Source organism: Oncorhynchus masou, chromosome 1 (genome assembly GCF_036934945.1).
Source record: "Oncorhynchus masou masou isolate Uvic2021 chromosome 1, UVic_Omas_1.1, whole genome shotgun sequence".
Classification (NCBI taxonomy): Eukaryota; Metazoa; Chordata; class Actinopteri; order Salmoniformes; family Salmonidae; genus Oncorhynchus; species Oncorhynchus masou.
Genome location: NC_088212.1, coordinates 21,002,906 through 21,025,215, shown reverse-complemented (window position 1 = coordinate 21,025,215; position 22,310 = coordinate 21,002,906). Strand labels below are relative to the sequence as shown.

Genomic DNA, 22,310 nt, shown 5'->3' with positions numbered 1-22,310 from the left:
TCATATGTTTCAATGTGGCAAAAAATCTGCACAATCTACCTCTTTGGTTTAATTAAAACATAGTAATGGAGAGCAATATTAAAAATGGTGAAGAAAACAAGGAATTTGTGGTAAGTGCAAAGGGGTGGACATTTTTATGCACCTCCACTATTGAAAGATAGTCCTGAGCTAAGAACAAGAAACTGTGTTTGTGTATCCTAAACTCTAAGAACAAAAGGTGCTATCTAGAACCTAAAAGAGTTCTTTGGCTGTCCCCATAGTTGAACCCTTTAAAGAACCCTTTTTGGTTCCAGGTAGAACCCTTTTGGGTTCAACGTCGAACAATTTCCACAGACGTTTCTACATGGAACCAAAAAGGGTTCTCCTATGGGGACAGCCGACAAAATGGGGACAGCTCTTTTTTCTTAGATTGTAGTGTGTGTTTTCTGTGTGGTGTTTGTGTATCATAGTGTGTGTTACCTGTGTTTGTGTTCATGTATTCCTGTGTGGGTTATCTCCTCCTCGTGCCTTGCTAAGGACCTTGTAAAGGACCATGGAGGTATGCTTTGGTAGATGAAACTGTAATTGGGGCCTCAGCAGGAGGAAAGCTTTCTGAAATTAATTTATATCCTCCTTTTAACTTCCCAGGATACACAGATAAACAGAGAGAATTCCCTAAGGTTACCACTGAAGGGAACTCATGGAATACGAACACATTCACATGCACACACACGCAGACAATTACCTTTAAGCAGAGCAGTGAGAATGGCCAGGTCAATGTCCTGGTGTCCTTCAGACCCCATCCGAAAAACTGTTATCTGAGACATACAGAGAGAGAAAATGAAGAGAAGAGAGAGAGAGAGAGAGAGAGAGAGAGAGAGAGAGAGAGAGAGAGAGAGAGAGAGAGAGAGAGAGAGAGAGAGAGAGAGAGAGGGAGAGAGAGAGAGAGGGAGGGAGAGAGAGGGAGAGATATGAATATAATATGTATGTAATCTGTACATCATTATTCATCACAAGTCTATTTCTTTCTTGCTTGCTGAATGAAGTGTTTTTACCCATAGAGATAATTAGGGCTGTAAGTAAACCAGTCACGTCATAGCGCAGTGATTTTGATACATGGGATTAGAAAGCATCTGTAAATGACTAAGATGTTTCATGAAGTTCTGAACAGAGGATTGTACAATATGCTTCCTAGCTGACTCACTTTATTACAAACAGTGTAATGTAGCTTTTATGCAGTGTTGTCCCAGTAGAAAAGAAGGGGAGAGATAAAATGGAATGGATAGAGAGAGAGAGAGAGAGAGAGAGAGAGAGAGAGAGAGAGAGAGAGAGAGAGAGAGAGAGAGAGAGAGAGGGAGGTGAGTGAGTGAGTGAGCTCTATAGTGACTGGAGACCCTTTTGTGGAGTACAGTATAGTATAGTACAGTATAGTACCGTACAGTATAGTATAGTACAGTATAGTATAGTATAGTACAGTATAGTATAGTACAGTATAGTACAGTATAGTATAGTACAGTATAGTACCGTACACTAGGCAAGAGTAAAAAGAAGGGCACAAAGCAAGACAGTGGGAGAGAGGGAGTAGGAGACCGGGAAGGAGGGAGGGAAAGCAGAGGGAGAGTAAAAGAGAGAGGGAATGCGGCAGTTCCTCCAGATTTTGTCGCATGATGACATGTGTGTGAAGGGCACCTTGCAGCTCCATGTATGAGCTGCGTGTTCGCAATGCCAGAGCGCACTATGAACCCCCGCCACATGGTCATAAATCTATTCCTCTAATCCCTCTATCCTTCTCCCTTTCCCCTCCATCACATCACCAAACCCATCTCCCCCTATACATGGCTTCATTTGGTGGAGCACCAGGATTTCAGCTGGCTTTCACTCCCGCCTCCCCTCAGGCGATGATGCAATATAGTATCTCTCTCTCCTTCTCTCCCTCTCTTTCTCTCTATTTTTTAAAAAGCCCTTCAGACACCAAAGATGCGAGAGAAATGGCAAATAATTTAACTCAAACATTATTATTTATTTAGACGCTAGCTTGTTCATTATTTTTCCGCTACTGAGATGACACACATTGTCCCCTTGGAATGGGCTGTGTGATCTCCTGGAGCGAGAGAAATGGGCATACTGTATGTGTGTGTTAGGGTTATCTCTTGTCCTGTGTACCTCTGCCATAAACTTTGTTAGATGACACATCTTTGCATCTGTCCCATCATGGTGTGTGTGAGCAGCGCCATTGAGGCATCTCCATTTTAAAGTAGTGAATGTTCTTCTTCTACTAAGTCTATGAGTTGATAAACAAACTGCTACCTGAGGTGTGTTGTTTGAACAGGTATAAAGGTTGGTGGTTTACTGCCACCTGCAGTTATGGAATGTTTTCTCACAAGTATAATTCATTGGTTGATCCCTCCTGATGACCTGGATATAATTTTGTGATCTGTCCTTAATCCATTGGAAGTCCTCAATGGCAATGTCCATGCAAAAACAGGTTATTTTGCAAACAGTAATCTCTATCTATCTCTACGGTCTCTACATGAGTCTGGGGATGAATATTAATTGTTGTGTTTAATGTGTGAATAATGTAAGTATCTGCATACTATATCATCTGCATGATATAAACCCAGCAAAAAAAGAAACCTCCTCTCACTGTCAACTGCATTTATTTTCAGCAAACTTATTTGTATGAACATAACAAGATTCAACAACTGGGACATAAACTGAACAAGTTCCACAGACATTTGACTAACAGAAATGGAATAATGTGTCCCTGAACAAAAGGGGGGTTGGGGTCAAAATCAAAAGTAACAGTCAGTATCTGGTGTGGCCACCAGCTGCATTAAGTATTGCAGTGCATCTCCTCCTCATGGACTGCACCAGATTTGCCAGTTCTTGCTGTGAGATGTTACCCCACTCTTCCACCACGGCACCTGCAAATTCCCGGACATTTCTGGGAGGAATGGCCCTGCCCTCACCCTCTGATCCAACAGGTCCCAGAGGTGCTCAATGGGATTGAGATCTGGGCTCATCGCTGGCCATGGAAAAACACTGACATTCCTGTCTTGCAGGAAATCACGTACAGAATGAGCAGTACGGCTGGTGGCATTGTCATGCTGGAGGGTCATGTCAGGATGAGCCTGCAGGAAGGGTACCACAAGAGGGAGGAGGTCTTTCATGTAACGCACAGCATTGAGATTACCTTCAATGACAACAAGCTCAGTCCGATGATTCTGTGACACACCACCCCAGACCATGACGGACCCGCCACCTCCAAATTGATCCTGCTCCAGAGTACAGTCCTCGTTGTAACACTCATTCCTTCGACGATAAATGCGGATCCGACCATCACCCCTAGTGAGACAAAACCACTACTCGTTAGTGAAGAGCACTTTTTGCCAGTCCTATCTGGTCCAGCGACGGTGGGTTTGTACCCATAGGTGATGTCTGGTGAGGACCTGCGTTACAACAGGCCTACAAGCTCTCAGTCCAGCCTCTCTCAGCCTATTGCGGACAGTCTGAGCACTGATGGAGGGATTGTGTGTTCCTGGTGTAACTCGGGCAGTTCTTGTTGCCATCCTGTACCTGTCCCGCAGGTGTGATGTTTAGATGTACCGATCCTGTGCAGGTGATGTTACACGTGGTCTTTCTGTCCTGTCTCCCTGTAGCGCTGTCTTAGGTTTCTCACAGTACGGACATTGCAATTTATTGCCCTGGCCACATCTGCAGTCCTCATGCCTCCTTGCAGCATGCCTAAGGTATGTTCACGCAGATGAGCAGGGACCCTGGGAATCTTTCTTTTGGTGTTTGTCAAAGTCAGATTAAAGGCCTCTTTAGTGTCCTAAATTTTCATAACTGTGACCTGAATTGCCTACCATCTGTAAGCTGTTAGTGTCTTAACGACCATTCCACAGGTGCATGTTAATTCATTGTTTATGGTTCATTGAACAAGCATGGGAAACAGTGTTTAAACCCTTTACAATGAAGATCTGTGATGTTATTTGGATTTTTACAAATTATCTTTGAAAGACAGGGTCCTGAAAAAGGGATGTTTCTTTTTCTGCTGAGATTACATGGATGAATCTGTCAATCTGTGAGAGAGTGCATGGTGTGTAATTGAAAGGCCTTTCTCCAGGTGAAATTGGAGAGTAAATTAGATGTGATGGTATCGATCCAAGTCTTCATTGCCTGTATAAGAACAGATTATTGGAATGTGTGTGTTAATGTTGTGTGTATGTTGTCTTTGTGTGTGTGTGTGTGTGTGTGTGTGTGTGTGTGTGTGTGTGTGTGTGTGTGTGTGTGTGTGTGTGTGTGTGTGGGGGGGGGTGAGTTTGAGAGTGAGTGAGGGGAATGAGGGAATGAGTGAAGGCCAGTGTGTGGTCAGGGAGAGATTATTCCAGTGAAGGTTATTGATGACCTGTGGAGTCAGGACTGGACTGGACCATCTATGTCCAAGTGACTATGGCAATTTCACTATGGGAGACACTAACAAGCAACCCTCCAAGCCATCTGCTCAACCAAAACATTGTAATCAAGGATGTGTGTGTGTGCCAGGCATGCACTGTATCACTGAATGTCTGTGTTTGTGACCATAATGCCACACCATCAGTGTCCATCACTAGGGGCCTAGATTTCCCTCTAATGCAGGAATAAGAAACACACCCCTCCCCTACTCCATTTGTATCCTACAGGGAAATGATTGCTTGAGTGCAAGTTTACATACACCTTAGCCAAATACATTTAAACTCAGTTATTCACAATTCCTGATATTTAATCCCAGTAAAAAGTCCCTGTCTTAGGTCAGTTAGGATCACCACTTTATTTCAAGAATGTGAAACGCCAGAATAATAGTAGAGAGAATGATTTCATTCATCATATTCCCAGTGGGTCAGAAGTTTACATACACTCAATTCGTATTTGGTAGCATTGCATTTAAATTGATTAACTTGGGTCAAATGTTTCGGGTAGCCTTCCACAAATTTTGGCTCATTCCTCCTGACAGAACTGGTGTAACTGAGTCAGGTTTATAGGCCTCCTTGCTCACACACGCTTTTTCAATTCTGCCCACAAATTTTCTTTAGGATTGAGGTCAGGGCTTTGTGATGGCCACTCCAATACCTTGACTTTGTTGTCCTTAAGCCATTTTGCCACAACTTTGGAAGTATGCTTGTGGCCATTGTCCATTTGGAGGACCAAGCTTTAACTTCCTTACTGATGTCTTGAGATGTTGCTTCAATATATCCACATATTTTTACTACCTCATGATACCTATTTTGTAAATATCTATTTTGTAAAGTGCAACAGTCCCTCCTGCAGCAAAGCACCCCACAACATGATGCTGCCACCCCCGTGCTTCACGGTTGGGATGGTGTTCTTCGTTTGCAAGCCTTCCCCTTTTTCCTCCAAACATTACGATGGTCATTATGGCCAAACAGTTCTATTTTTGTTTCATCAGACCAGAGGACATTTCTTCAAAAAGTACCATCTTTGTCCCCATGTGCAGTTGCAAACTGTAGTCTGGCATTTTATGGCGGTTTTGGAGCAGTGGCTTCTTCCTTGCTGAGGGCCTTTCAGGTTATGTCGATATAGGACTTGTTTTACTGTGGGTATAGATACTTTTGTACCTGTTTCCTCCAGCATCTTCACAAGGTCCTTTGCTGTTGTTCTGGGATTGATTTTCACTTTTCGCACCAAAGTACGTTCGTCTCTAGGAGACAGAAACCGTCTTCTTCCTGAGCGGTATGACGGCTGCGTGGTCCCATGGTGTTTATACTTGTGTACTATTGTTTGTACAGATAAACGTGGTACCTTCAGGCGTTTGGTCTTAGCTGATTTCCTTTGATTTTCCCATGATGTTAAGGAAAGAAGGTAGGCCTTGAAATACATCCACAGATACACCTCCAATTGACTCAAATGATGTCAATTAGCCTATCAGAAGCTTCTAAAGCCATGACATAATTTTTTGGGAATTTTCCAAGCTTTTTAAAGGCACAGTCAACTTGGTGTATGTCAACTGCTGACCCACTGGAATTGTGATAAAGTGAATTATAAGTTAAAGAATCTGTCTGTAAGCAATTGTTGGAAAAATTACTTGTGTCATACACGAAGAAGACTTCTCAAAACTATAGTTTGTTAACAAGAAATGTGTGGAATGGTTGAAAAATGAGTTTTAATGACTCCAACCTAAGTAACTTCTGACTTTAACTCTATATATTTAGTAGTGATGTGTGCGTGAACAGGCCACCATACGTGTTTTTCAGAAATGCTCCAACCTTTAATGCTGATTGGTCAACAGTCTTTGTGAAGCAAGTATTTATATCTCATTCAATAGATGATTGGCATATTTTGACACTTGAAGAGCTTGATAAGGTTATTTCTGCAAAAAGATGATTCTGAGATAAGTGTATTTTAAGTTCTGAACACTCATTTGTTTGAATGGTGTAAAGCAATTTCTATCTTGTATTCTTTTGAGCTTAAGAACATGAATTGGAGTATTTAGAGTACTGTATAGGTAGAGAACAAGGATATGTCAATAACAACATGAATTGGAGTATTTAGAGTACTGTATAGGTAGAGAACAAGGATATGTCAATAACAACATGAATTGGAGTATTTAGAGTGCTGTATAGGTAGAGAACAAGGATATGTCAATAACAACATGAATTGGAGTATTTAGAGTACTGTATAGGTAGAGAACAAGGCTATGTCAATAACAACATGAATTGGAGTATTTAGAGTGCTGTATAGGTAGAGAACAAGGCTATGTCAATAACAACATGAATTGGAGTTTTTAGTGTACTGTATAGGTAGAGAACAAGGCTATGTCAATAACAACATGAATTGGAGTATTTAGAGTACTGTATAGGTAGAGAACAAGGCTATGTCAATAACAACATGAATTGGAGTATTTAGAGTGCTGTATAGGTAGAGAACAAGGCTATGTCAATAACAACATGAATTGGAGTATTTAGAGTGCTGTATAGGTAGAGAACAAGGCTATGTCAATAACAACATGAATTGGAGTATTTAGAGTGCTGTTTAGGTAGAGAACAAGGCTATGTCAATAACAACATGAATTGGAGTATTTAGAGTGCTGTATAGGTAGAGAACAAGGCTATGTCAATAACAACATGAATTGGAGTATTTAGAGTACTGTATAGGTAGAGAACAAGGCTATGTCAATAACAACATGAATTGGAGTATTTAGAGTACTGTATAGGTAGAGAACAAGGCTATGTCAATAACAACATGAATTGGAGTATTTAGAGTGCTGTTTAGGTAGAGAACAAGGCTATGTCAATAACAACATGAATTGGAGTATTTAGAGTACTGTATAGGTAGAGAACAAGGCTATGTCAATAACAACATGAATTGGAGTATTTAGAGTGCTGTTTAGGTAGAGAACAAGGCTATGTCAATAACAACATGAATTGGAGTATTTAGAGTACTGTATAGGTAGAGAACAAGGCTATGTCAATAACAACATGAATTGGAGTATTTAGAGTACTGTATAGGTAGAGAACAAGGCTATGTCAATAACAACATGAATTGGAGTATTTAGAGTACTGTATAGGTAGAGAACAAGGCTATGTCAATAACAATATGAATTGGAGTATTTAGAGTGCTGTTTAGGTAGAGAACAAGGCTATGTCAATAACTCCATTTGGACAAAAATGCCTATTGATTGACACGTGTCGCTCGACTAGGACTGATGAAGAAGACAGGCCATTGACAGCCGTCCATCACACTAAAGCGTTGAGGAGAGGACAGAGGAAGAAGAGATAAACTAGTAAGAAGCACCCCTTTTAAGTGAGATTGGATGCTTTTTGATCATGGTGCTAGTGCATATTTAAACACTCAACATGACTAGGAATCAAGAGAATGCTCTTCACGGCCAAATGGCTCAGGCTGATAGGAAGACATTCCTCTTAATTTAGCAGGGAAATATTTCCCCTCACACCAGCCCACCGCCAACCCTCCCATCACACCAGCCCCCCGCCAGCCCTGCCTGTAGGTGGCCTCCTCTCCCCTCACACCAGCCCCCCGCCAGCCCTGCCTGTAGGTGGCCTCCTCTCCCCTCACACCAGCCCACCGCCAACCCTCCCATCACACCAGCCCCCCGCCAACCCTGCCTGTAGGTGGCCTCCTCTCCCCTCACACCAGCCCACCGCCAACCCTCCCATCACACCAGCCCACCGCCAACCCTCCCATCACACCAGCCCCCCGCCAACCCTGCCTGTAGGTGGCCTACTCTTCTCTCCCCTCCACCAGGCTCAACACAAGCCCTGTGACCCACTTCACTGCTCCTACTGCTTAACCTAATTATGTTGCCTCTCTATCCATCTGTCTCTCTGTCTCTCTTTCTTTCTATTAGGGATTGGAATTGCCAGGGACCTCAAGATATGATATTATCACGATACTTAGGCGGGAATATGATATGTATTATGATTCTCAAGATTCTATATGTATTAATATTTGATACTGCAATTTTATTACGATTCGATGTTACAAACTTATTGGTCAATCCCAGGAAACCAAAATTGTTTCCGTGAAAGTTCGCGGCAAATGTTCTCATAACACAAAAGTTGTCCAGTTGTGCTGATGATTATAGAGGGTTAACAATCTGGTTGCAGATCCAAAGATTGTAGGTTCAATCCCACATATTCTGATGATTATAGAGGGTTAACAATCTGGTTGCAGATCCAAAGATTGTAGGTTCAATCCCACATATTCTGATGATTATAGCGGGTTAACAATCTGGTTGCAGATCCAAAGTTTGTAGGTTCAATCCCACATATTCATTAACCATGTTCCTTTAAAAAAACATACTGTGAAATTGAGGCTCAAATACATTCTTCTAAAAGAGAGGATTTCTTTAAATGAAATGCAGAATTAAGACTAACTGTAAAAAAATCAAACAATATAATTCCTACTTTGAGACACTTGACATCGTCCCCCTGTTTGATTTTTAATGATCTGAAAAGCAAAAGTGATCCTAGATCAGCACAGTCTTGGATACCTTGTAAATATGTGCTGCATATAAAGAGGATGGGTGAAGTGATGTTGAATAACTCAGGTTAATTATGTCTAAGAAGGCTAAAAAGGAAGCATGGAATTCCTGAATGTCCATACAGCCATGTGCTATATACTGAAAAAAGAAGATCTAAGTGTCATTCCCTGGTGGCAAGAAGAATAAAAGATCAACCTTTGGAACCAACCATCTCAGGTTCAAACCCCATATGTGCAGATTGGCAACATAGAAAGTGTAAGAAAGATGTTTGAATGCTGTTCAAAAGTCCTATGAATGAAATGAAAGTGCTGTGTTTCTATACCACCATGTAGTGGGCCTACAATGCAATCCTCAAATGCAAATGGCCATTTAATCTTTTGAGAAACGTGATGGGGATGTATTTCAATCTGCATTAAGTAAATACAAATTTGCACGCTGAGAATGCTGTGGTAATATTAAGTCAAACTTAAAAATACACTTTTCTAAATGTTCTTGAAATGTTCTGAGGACCTCCAAAACAAGGTAGACATGTGTATTGCATGAAAATCAATGGAATATTATGTTAAACCTAAAACAAATATGCCATGACCGTCATAAAAAAATATATATTTGGAAATTGTGGAACATTATGCAACATTTCGGGAATTTTCTGTGCAACCTTCATGAATATTACAAGAATATTGTTTATGCACATTGTGGGAATGTTCTGTGCAACATTCGTGAATATCACAAGAATATTCTTGCAACATTAAGGGAATTTCCTGTGCAACCTAACAAACATTGTATGACTGTCATCACAACTGAGCATATTTTATGTTTTGGAAACCTATCTCTTGTAATGTATCCACACTGTTCCCATAACCTAATATAATGTTCTGGGAACCTTTAAAGAACTTAGAAAGGCGGTTCTGTCAACATTCTTGCAATATCAAAGGAATGTTTTTTGCAACCTGATACAAACATTATCTGAACTGGACAGTTTTAGTGTTTTGGGAACCTATCGCTTCTCATATCCCCATGTTTCCACAACCTATAGAAACATTCTGGGAACCATTAAAGAACAGATTCAATGTGTTCAGGTGAATGTTTTTTACACCCTAAAAGAAACATTGTAGAACCATTCGCACAACTGGACAGTTTTAGTGTTTTGGGAACATGTCTTTTGTGATGTCCCCACAATGTTCTCACCAGACTGTTCCCACAACCTAATGAAACATTCTAGGAACCTTTAAAGAACAGACCAAATGTGTTCTGGGAATGTTCTTGCAACATTAGTTGACTGTTTTATAATCATCAGCACGACTGGACAGTTTTTGTGTTATGTGAACATTTGCCGGTACCTACCGAATGTTCTGGGAACTTTCATAGAACCAATTTTGGTTTGCTGGGAAAACACTACTGGCACATTGAGTTATTACATTACGTGGAAACTTAATGAGAACCTTTGAGGAATGTTCTGTGGTGGTTCTTACAGATGTTGTGCACAACATTTTAGTGAATGCTAGAACGTTCCAAGAATAAAAAATGAATTTTGTTATCATCCTAACCTAATGTTAGATAAAAACCCTAACTAGAACTTGATGTGAATCTTAGCTAATGTTCTGGGAATGTTCCCGGTTTGCTGGACTATGTCGGCTGCAGAGGGACAATAGAGGGCCATGAGAAAATGAACTGTCTCACTATTTAATAGAAGATGGAGTACAAGCTATGAAGGAAAATACTGTTGTTTTGGTGTAGGTACAGCTGACTAGCGCAACATTTTGATTTTGATATTGTAAACAATTATATCCTGATATTTAACTGTATCCATTTTCACCCTGATCACTTCAATCAGTCAGTCTGTCAGTCAATCAGTCAGTCAGTCAGTCTGTATCAGGGCTGAGGAGTGTGTTTGGTTTAAAACACACACCCCTCAATCAATATGACACACAAAGCAACAGAGAGACGGAAACAACTGTCTTGTGGCTGAAACTGTCTTCATGAAATGTTAATGTGATAAACCAGCCTCAACATAATCAAGTAAAGGCCGGATGAATCCTCTCATTGCCAGAGAGGTGGAGGAACGTTGAGGGCTGGTGGTTCATACTCAGTCATTAATGGGAATTAAACATATAAAGCCTATCCTGCATTTAATTATTCATCTGAGAGAGATGCCAGTGACACAGGAAAGAGGAGAAACATCTTAGAAAAGGATTCTGCCATAGCCAAGCCCATAATGAAGACCGTGTTGTGGGGGTATGACATATAATAACCCCTTTGAGACTTAAATATAAGAGAGGAGTAATCTACTGAGATATAAAGGACATGCCATTCTTACAAAGGCATCATAGTGGTGTTATCGTCATAGAGACTTATTTTAACGAACAAAGACTCTTTCTTACGCACTGTGGATGACTTGAATTCATATCGTTTTCCAACAGTGGTTCTTTCAGCAGTGTTACTGCGGTGGATTTACCATCACTGACATGGATATGAAAGAGACGGCTGCTAAATGAAGATATGGGAGCGGTGTAGAGGCTGTGAGGGCATTAGCATGTGCAACAGGGGAGGAAGACTGTCAAGCAGAGAGCCAGAGACCTGACGCAGAGCAGGTCTGACATCTCCAGCTGAGAGAGATGGTCGGGTGATTTCCTTACTGCACGGGGAACAGCAAAAGTTTGAAGGGATTCAATGCACAGCGGAAGCCCAGTGCTCAGCTCGCTGATGAGTACATGCTCTTTGGAAGACACCCTCACCACCATGAGTCTTTATAAGGAAAAGGAACGAGGTATTCCTGGTAGGAACCATGTGTTTACAAACGGGATTAGGGAACGAACACTCCTAGGCCTGTCAGTTTGATTAATAGGAACGGGGTCGCTCATGCTGGAAAACATGGAGAGAGAGATTGAAACCTCTCGGCTTGCCAGAAGAATAATTCAGGGATAGCATTACAGGGCAGTGCTGGCAGTGGGCCAGCAAGCAGTAATTTCCTGTTCTCAACATGACCCGCTATGGATGTCTACATGGTAGAAGGCTACTAATATGTATCTTAATCGAAACACTGACTAAACGAAAGAGCACCGAACCTGCTGTGTGAAACAACGTAGATTAGAATGTCATGATGACACGGTAGGCTACAAATCCAAGGGATTCCCAATTATATTCCTTCATGCAAACTCGTTAGTCCCAAGTCATCAGAAATCTTACAGGATTTTCTTGCTCTAACTTTATACAGCCAACGCCACACTACTGTGCTTGGCATTACCCTGCATCAGCCTAAGTCAAGCAAGACCAAGGTGGCAGCACATACAAACCTTCTCAGTATGATCCATTTCATAGAGGACGTACTATAGTAAAGTAGTAGTAGCGTATGTAGTGGTGCCAGTAGCTAAGGAAGAGGTAGACTCTTTTGTCTATCAGATTTTCTTGGCTCTAAGTTCTGCAGCGACTCCATTCAACTGGGTGTTCTGGAGATGCATCTGAGTGAGCATCAATCACATTGTAAACCCCACAGAGCTCAAATCAATCCACTTACACACTCACATCCGTGACCAGCATCTCTCTTCCTCCCTCCCCCTCCCTCTGTGTGGGAATATGCAGTTCCCTATCTGTGTGTGTGTTTGTCTGTATGGTAGGAAGAAACATGGGATGCACAGTGAAAAGGAGAAACACCAACACAGACACAAAAAGGTTCCTAATCATCACATAAACATTTGAATATTTTATGGAAAAGGAACAAAGGAGAAACAAAACATTCCAAAATATATATATAGTTTAATTTAAAGAGATTTACAATTACAAAAAAGTAGGACAACACATGCAACCATGATTTCAATCTCAACGTTTGCTTGCAAAGTATGGTGCAGTAGCAACTGCAAATAAGTAAATTGTTTTGCCCCACAGTTTTCAAAGTTAGCTAGCTAGCAATTTTATTCTTTGCAGTAAGTTAAAAAAAGGAGCAACTAGGGTTAAGTGCCTTGCACATCAACAGATTTTTCACCGAGTCGGCTCGGGGATTCAAACCAGTGACTTTTCAGATATTGGCCCCACGCTTTTAACCGCTAGGCTACCTGCCTTTCACATAACATGTGCTCCTACATTGTTTTGCTAGCTACCGTAAGGCTGTTTGGTAAAATACAAGTCCTCAATTTGACGAGGTGTCTCCAGTTGTGGTTATGATTCAACGATTGTGATGTAATCGACTTTCCAAGCAGATTGGGCTTGGAAATGTACCAGAGTGTGCATTTACATGTACCAGAGTGTGCATTTACATGTACCAGAGTGTGCAGTTACATGTACCAGAGTGTGCATTTACATGTACTAGAGTGTGCATTTACATGTACTAGAGCGTGCATTTACATGTACCAGAGTGTGCATTTACATGTACCAGAGTGTGCATTTACATGTGCCAGAGTGTGCATTTACATGTACCAGAGTGTGCATTTACATGTACCAGAGTGTGCATTTACATGTACCAGAGTGTGCATTTACATGTACCAGAGTGTGCATTTACATGTACCAGAGTGTGCATTTACATGTACCAGAGTGTGCATTTGCTTACTGTGGCCGACATTCCATGCACATGACATTATACATGTGCTTGTGCACTGAACTGGTAAATCAGCTATTGCAAAGCAAAGATGTGTTTGTTCAGTGCATGTGGGCTAATCGAGGCTGAAGAGACCCAGTGACTGTTATTTCATTTCACTATGTATGAGGACAATATGATGTGATTACCATCATCATCCACTTACCATAGAGCGTGTGGCATGCCCTGTGAAATGTCACTCTGTGCCAGGGAAAGTGTTGTGATAATATGTATCGTTGTGTGTGTAGCGGGACTGTCTACTAAACATTGAGGATGAGCTCTAAACTAAATATAATAAACGTGCAGTTTCTCTCCACAAGAGACCCTGACCTGAAGAGACCCTGATTACATTACATTTAAGTCATTTAGCAGACGCTCTTATCCAGAGCGACTTACAAATTCTGAAGAGACCCTGATCTGAAGAGACGTTGATCTGAAGAGACCCTCACCTGAAGAGACCCTGATCTAAAGAGACCCTGACCTGAAGAGACCCTGATCTAAAGAGACCCTGACCTGAAGAGACCCTGATCTAAAGAGACCCTGATCTAAAGAGACCCTGACCTGAAGAGACCCTGACCTGAAGAGACCCTGATCTAAAGAGACCCTGATCTAAAGAGACCCTGACCTGAAGAGACCCTGACCTGAAGAGACCCTGACCTGAAGAGACACTCACCTGAAGAGACCCTGACCTGAAGAGACCCTCACCTGAAGAGACCCTGACCTGAAGAGACACTCACCTGAAGAGACCCTCACCTGAAGAGACCCTGACCTGAAGAGACACTCACCTGAAGAGACCCTGACCTGAAGAGACCCTCACCTGAAGAGACCCTGACCTGAAGAGACACTCACCTGAAGAGACCCTCACCTGAAGAGACCCTGATCTAAAGAGACCCTGACCTGAAGAGACCCTGATCTAAAGAGACCCTGACCTGAAGAGACCCTGATCTAAAGAGACCCTGATCTAAAGAGACCCTGACCTGAAGAGACCCTGACCTGAAGAGACCCTGACCTGAAGAGACACTCACCTGAAGAGACCCTGACCTGAAGAGACCCTGACCTGAAGAGACCCTGATCTAAAGAGACCCTGATCTAAAGAGACACTCACCTGAAGAGACCCTGACCTGAAGAGACCCTGATCTAAAGAGACCCTGATCTAAAGAGACACTCACCTGAAGAGACCCTGACCTGAAGAGACCCTGACCTGAAGAGACCCTGACCTGAAGAGACACTCACCTGAAGAGACCCTGACCTGAAGAGACCCTGACCTGAAGAGACCCTGATCTAAAGAGACCCTGATCTAAAGAGACACTCACCTGAAGAGACCCTGACCTGAAGAGACCCTGATCTAAAGAGACCCTGATCTAAAGAGACACTCACCTGAAGAGACCCTGACCTGAAGAGACCCTGATCTAAAGAGACCCTGACCTGAAGAGACCCTGATCTAAAGAGACCCTGATCTAAAGAGACCCTGACCTGAAGAGACCCTGACCTGAAGAGACCCTGACCTGAAGAGACACTCACCTGAAGAGACCCTGACCTGAAGAGACCCTGACCTGAAGAGACCCTGATCTAAAGAGACCCTGATCTAAAGAGACACTCACCTGAAGAGACCCTGACCTGAAGAGACCCTGATCTAAAGAGACCCTGATCTAAAGAGACACTCACCTGAAGAGACCCTGACCTGAAGAGACCCTGACCTGAAGAGACCCTGATCTAAAGAGACCCTCACCTGAAGAGACCCTGACCTGAAGAGACCCTGATCTGAAGAGACCCTGATCTAAAGAGACACTCACCTGAAGAGACCCTGACCTGAAGAGACCCTGATCTGAAGAGACCCTCACCTGAAGAGACCCTGACCTGAAGAGACCCTGATCTGAAGAGACCCTCACCTGAAGAGACCCTGACCTGAAGAGACCCTGACCTGAAGAGACCCTGATCTGAAGAGACCCTCACCTGAAGAGACCCTGATCTAAAGAGACCCTGACCTGAAGAGACCCTGACCTGAAGAGACCCTCACCTGAAGAGACCCTGACCTGAAGAGACCCTGATCTGAAGAGACCCTCACCTGAAGAGACCCTGACCTGAAGAGACCCTGACCTGAAGAGACCCTGACCTGAAGAGACCCTGACCTGAAGAGACCCTGATCTGAAGAGACCCTGACCTGAAGAGACCCTGATCTGAAGAGACCCTGATCTAAAGAGACCCTGACCTGAAGAGACCCTGATCTGAAGAGACCCTGACCTGAAGAGACCCTGATCTGAAGAGACCCTGACCTGAAGAGACCCTGATCTGAAGAGACCCTGATCTGAAGAGACCCTGATCTGAAGAGACCCTCACCTGAAGAGACCCTGATCTAAAGAGACCCTGACCTGAAGAGACCCTGATCTAAAGAGACCCTGATCTGAAGAGACCCTCACCTGAAGAGACCCTGATCTAAAGAGACCCTGACCTGAAGAGACCCTGATCTAAAGAGACCCTGACCTGAAGAGACCCTGATCTGAAGAGACATTGATCTGAAGAGACCCTCACCTGAAGAGACCCTGATCTGAAGAGACCCTGACCTGAAGAGACCCTGATCTAAAGAGACCCTGACCTGAAGAGACCCTGACCTGAAGAGACATTGATCTGAAGAGACCCTCACCTGAAGAGACCCTGATCTGAAGAGACCCTCACCTGAAGAGACCCTGACCTGAAGAGACCCTGATCTAAAGAGACCCTGACCTGAAGAGACCCTGATCTAAAGAGACCCTGACCTGAAGAGACCCTGATCTGAAGAGACATTGATCTGAAGAGACCCTCACCTGAAGAGACCCTGATCTGAAGAGACCCTGACCTGAAGAGACCCTGATCTGAAGAGACATTGATCTGAAGAGACCCTCACCTGAAGAGACCCTGATCTGAAGAGACCCTGACCTGAAGAGACGTTGATCTGAAGAGACCCTGACCTGAAGAGACCCTGATCTAAAGAGACCCTGACCTGAAGAGACCCTCACCTGAAGAGACCCTGATCTGAAGAGACCCTGATCTGAAGAGACCCTGATCTGAAGAGACATTGATCTGAAGAGACCCTGATCTAAAGAGACCTGACCTGAAGAGACCCTGATCTGAAGAGACCCTGATCTGAAGAGACATTGATCTGAAGAGACCCTCACCTGAAGAGACCCTGATCTGAAGAGACCCTGACCTGAAGAGACATTGATCTGAAGAGACCCTCACCTGAAGAGACCCTGATCTGAAGAGACCCTGATCTGAAGAGACGTTGATCTGAAGAGACCCTGACCTGAAGAGACCCTGATCTAAAGAGACCCTGATCTAAAGAGACCCTGACCTGAAGAGACCCTCACCTGAAGAGACCCTGATCTGAAGAGACCCTGATCTAAAGAGACCCTGACCTGAAGAGACCCTGACCTGAAGAGACCCTGATCTGAAGAGACCCTGATCTGAAGAGACATTGATCTGAAGAGACCCTCACCTGAAGAGACCCTGATCTGAAGAGACCCTGACCTGAAGAGACGTTGATCTGAAGAGACCCTCACCTGAAGAGACCCTGATCTGAAGAGACCCTGATCTGAAGAGACGTTGATCTGAAGAGACCCTGACCTGAAGAGACCCTGATCTAAAGAGACCCTGACCTGAAGAGACATTGATCTGAAGAGACCCTGATCTAAAGAGACCCTGACCTGAAGAGACCCTGATCTGAAGAGACCCTGATCTGAAGAGACATTGATCTGAAGAGACCCTCACCTGAAGAGACCCTGATCTGAAGAGACCCTGACCTGAAGAGACATTGATCTGAAGAGACCCTCACCTGAAGAGACCCTGATCTGAAGAGACCCTGATCTGAAGAGACGTTGATCTGAAGAGACCCTGACCTGAAGAGACCCTGATCTAAAGAGACCCTGACCTGAAGAGACCCTCACCTGAAGAGACCCTGATCTGAAGAGACCCTGATCTGAAGAGACCCTGATCTGAAGAGACATTGATCTGAAGAGACCCTGATCTAAAGAGACCCTGACCTGAAGAGACCCTGATCTGAAGAGACCCTGATCTGAAGAGACATTGATCTGAAGAGACCCTCACCTGAAGAGACCCTGATCTGAAGAGACCCTGACCTGAAGAGACGTTGATCTGAAGAGACCCTCACCTGAAGAGACCCTGATCTGAAGAGACCCTGATCTGAAGAGACGTTGATCTGAAGAGACCCTGACCTGAAGAGACCCTGATCTAAAGAGACCCTGACCTGAAGAGACCCTGATCTGAAGAGACGTTGATCTGAAGAGACCCTGACCTGAAGAGACCCTGTCACCACCTGAGGGGAAGTTAATTCACGTGACTGACAGCCACTGCTGTGTCTTGCACTTAACACAGCTAGTGGGGTATGTTTTGAATGGATTTTGAATGGTTTTGAATGGATGTGACACTTGCAGAGAGAAAAAATAGAAAGGAAAAGAGAGGAAAACAACCTAAAGCCAAACCAGTTGGTCCTGCACAATGTCAAAGTGCTTTTGAATTCCCAGCCCCTTCACAGCCCTGATCACCAAGATACTTGTTGAGATCTATAAGGTTTGGACATGTGTGTGACAAAAATATGACAAAAAAAGCATATTAGGGGGCAGGGTGGAGCTATTACCGTGTCTCATCCTCTCAGATCTCCACAAGTGTCAAGGGGGTAGGAGTTAGGGGTCAAGGGGTTGTTTTGGACAGTGTAGGGGTTAAATGGGTTGTTTCTGGACAGTGTAGGGGTTAAAGGGGTTGTTTCTGGACAGTGTAGGGGTTAAAGGGGTTGTTTATGGACAGTGTAGGGGTTAAAGGGGTTGTTTCTGGACAGTGTAGGGGTTAAAGGGGTTGTTTCTGGACAGTGTAGGGGATAAAGGGGTTGTTTCTGGACAGTGTAGGGGTTAAAGGGGTTGTGTAGGGGTTAAAGGGGTTGTTTCTGGACAGTGTAGGGGATAAAGGGGTTGTTTCTGGACAGTGTAGGGGTTAAAGGGGTTGTGTAGGGGTTAAAGGGGTTGTTTCTGGACAGTGTAGAGGTTAAAGGGGTTGTGTAGGGGTTAAAGGGGTTGTTTCTGGACAGTATAGGGGATAAAGGGGTTGTTTCTGGACAGTGTTTTCCACCTTTATTTAACCAGGGGAGCTAGTTGAGAACAAGTTCTCATTTACAACTGCGACCTGGCCAAGATAAATCAGGCAGTGCGACAGAGTTACACATGGAATAAACAAGCTTACAGCCAATAACACAACAGAAAAACGTCTATATACAGTGCGTGCAAATGGTATGAAGAGGTAAGGCAATAAATAGGCCACAGTTGCAAACTTATTACAATTTACCAGATTAACACTGGAGTGATAGATGAGCAGATGAGCAGATGATGATGAGCAGATGGTGTGTAAGTAATGATACTGGTGTGCAAAAGAGCAGCAAAGTAAATAAAAACAATATGGGGATGAGGTAGATAGTTAATCTGTAAATAGCCCACCCAATCTATGTACAGCTGCAGTGATCGGTTAGCTGCTCAGATAGCTGATATTTAAAGTTAGTGAGGGAAATGTAAGTCTCCAGCTTCAGCAATTTTTGCAATTAGTTCCAGTCACTGGCAGCTGAGAACTGGAAGGAAAGGCGGCCAAATGATGTGTTGGCTTTGGGGATGACCAGTGAAATATACCTGCTGGAGCACGTGCTATGGGTGGGTGTTGTTATCGTGACCAGTGAGCTGAGATAAGGCGGAGCTTTACCTAGCATAGATTTATAGATGACCTGGAGCCAGTGGGTCTGACGACAAATATGTAGTGATGGCCAGCCGACTAGAGCATACAGGTCGCAGTGGTGGGTGCAATAAGGGGCTTTGTTAACAAAACGGATGGCACTGTGATAGACCATGTCCAATTTGTTGAGTAGAGTATTATAAGCTATTTTGTAGATGACATCGCTGAAGTCGAGAATCGGTAGGATAGTCAGTTTTACTAGGGTAAGTTTGGCGGCGTGAGTGAAGGAGGCATTGTTGCGAAATAGAAAGCCGATTCTTGATTTGATTTTGGATTGGATATGTTTGATATGAGTCCGGAAGGAGAGTTTACAGTCTAGCCAGACACCTAGGTATTTGTAGTTGTCCACGTATTCTAGGTCAGAACCGTCCAGAGTAGTGATGCTAGTTGGGCGGGTGCGGGCAGCGAACGGTTGAAAAGCATGCATTTGGTTTTGTTAGTGTTTAAGAGCAGTTGGAGGCCACGGAAGAAGTGTTGTATAGCTCGTTTGGAGGTTAGTTAACACAGGGTCCAAAGAAGGGCCAGATGTATATAGAATGGTGTCATCTTCCTAGAGGTGGCTCAGGGAATCATCCGCAGCAAGAGCGACATTGTTGATACATACAGAGAAAAGTGTCGGTACAAGAATTGAACCCTGTGGTACCTCCATAGAGACTGCCAGAGGTCCGGACAACAGGCCCTCCGATTTGACACACTGAACTCTGTCTGCGAAGTAGTTGGTGAACCAGGCGAGGCAGTCATTTGAGAAACCAAGGCTATTGAGTCTGCCGATAAGAATACGGTGATTGACAGAGTCGAAAGCCATGACCAGGTCGATGAAGATGGCTGCACAGTACTGTCTTTTATCGATGGAGGTTATGATATCGTTTAGTACCTTGAGCGTGGCCGAGGTGCACCCATGACCAGCTCGGAAACCGGATTGCACAGCGGAGAAGTTACGGTGGGATTCGAAATGGTCAGTGATCTGTTTATTAACTTGTCTCTCAAAGACTTTAGAAAGGCACGGCAGGATGGATACAGGTCTATAACAGTTTGGGTCTAGAGTGTCACCTCCTTTGAAGAGGGGGATGACCGTGGTAGCTTTCCAATCTTTAGGGATCTCTGACGATACGAAGGAGAGGTTGAACAGACTGGTAATAGGGGTTGCAACAATGGCGGCGGATAATTTTAGAAAGAGAGGGTACAGATTGTCTAGCCCAGCTGATTTGTACGGGTCCAGATTTTTCAGCTCTTTCAGAACATCTCCTATCTGGATTTGGGTGAAGGAGAAGCTGGGGAGTCTCGGGCAGGTAGCTGCGGGGGTTGCGGAGCTGTTGGCCGGGGTTGGCGTAGCCAGGAGGAAAGCATGACCAGCCGTAGAGAAATGCTTATTGAAATGTTAGATTATCATGGATTTATGGGTGGTGACCGCGTTACCTAGCCTCAGTGCAGTGGGCAGCTGGGAGGAGGTGCTCTTAGTCTCCATGGACTTTACAGTGTCCCAAAACTTTTTGGAGTTACAGAATGAACATTTCTCTTTGAAAAATCTAGCCTTTGCTTTCCTGACTGACTATGTGTATTGGTTCATGACTTCCCTGAACTGTTGCATATCAGGATGTTTTTGTGCTGATCAAGGGCAGTCAGGTCTGGAGTGAACCAAGGGCTATATCTGTTCTTAGTTCTACATTTTTTGAAAGGGTCATGCTTATTTAAGATGGTGAGGAAATTACTTTTAAAGAACGACCAGGCATCCTCGACTGACGGGATGAGGTCAATATCCTTCCAGGATACCCGGGTCAGGTCGATTAGAAAGGCCTGCTCACAGAAGTGTTTCAGGGAGTGTTTGACAGTGATGAGGGGTGGTCGTTTGACCGCGGACCCATAGCGGATGCAGGCAATGAGGCAGTGATCGCTGAGATGAAAACAGCAGAGGTGTATTCGGAGGGCAAGTTAGTCAGGATAATATCTATGAGGGTGCCCATGTTTACAGTTTTATGGTTGTACCTGGTTTCTTGATAATTTGTGTGAGATTGAGGTCATCTAGCTTAGATTGTAGGACTGCTGGGGTGTTAAGCATATCCCAGTTTAGGTCACCTAACAGAACAAACACTGAAGATAGATTGGGGGCAATCAATTCACATATGGTGTCCAGGGCACAGCTGGGAGATGAGGGGGGTCTATAATAGGCGGCAACAGTGAGAGACGTATTTCTGGAGAGATTCATTATTAAAATTAGATACTCGAACTGTTTGGGCATAGACCTGAAAAGTATGACAGAACTTTGCAAGCTATCTCTGCAGTAGATTGCAACTCCTCCCCCTTTGGCAGTTCTATCTTGACAGGAAATGTTGTAGTTGGGTATGGAAATCTCAGAATTTTTGGTGGCCTTCCTAAGTGTAGGGGGTAGGGGATACAGGGGTTGTTTATTGTCAGTGTAGAGGGTAGGGTGTAGGGTGTAGGGGTAGGGGGTTGTTTTTGGACAGTGTAGGGGGTAGGGGTAGGGGGTTGTTTCTGGACAGTGTAGGGAGTAGGGGGTTTGTTTCTGGACAGTGTAGGGGGTAGGGGGTAGGGGTTAAAGGGGTTGTTTCTGGACAGTGTAGGGGGTAGGGGTAAGGGGTTGTTTCTGGACAGTGTAGGGGTTAGGATGTAGGGGTAGGAGGGTTGTTTCTGGACAGTGTAGGGGGTAGGATGTAGGGGTAGGGGGGTTGTTTCTGGACAGTGTAGGGGGTAGGATGTAGGGGTAGGGAGGTTGTTTCTGGACAGTGTAGAGGGTATGGGGTTGTTTCTGGACAGTTTAGGGGGTAGGGGGTTGTTTCTGGACAGTTTAGGGGGTAGGGGGTTGTTTCTGGACAGCGTAGGGGGTAGGGTATAAGGGGTAGGATCTAAATGGGTTTTCCTTCTGCTTTCTTCTAATACTTCTAAATCTCAGTTTTTTCTCCTTACTAATCCCCATCACACTGGTGCTTGAGACTTTGCACAGGTGCAGGGGGGGGGTATGTTTCCATTGTGACCCGTGAGTAA

The 22,310-nt window shown here is 44.0% G+C and overlaps 1 protein-coding gene across 1 annotated transcript in view; it reads right to left on the bottom strand.

The window, feature by feature from the left end:
- LOC135543978 (transient receptor potential cation channel subfamily M member 3-like) overlaps positions 1-22,310 on the bottom strand; it is a 94,850-nt gene that overhangs the window by 41,020 nt on the left and 31,520 nt on the right. Inside the window, 1 exon segment of the mRNA XM_064971680.1 lies at positions 725-797. Coding sequence (XP_064827752.1) covers positions 725-797 — 73 coding nt within the window.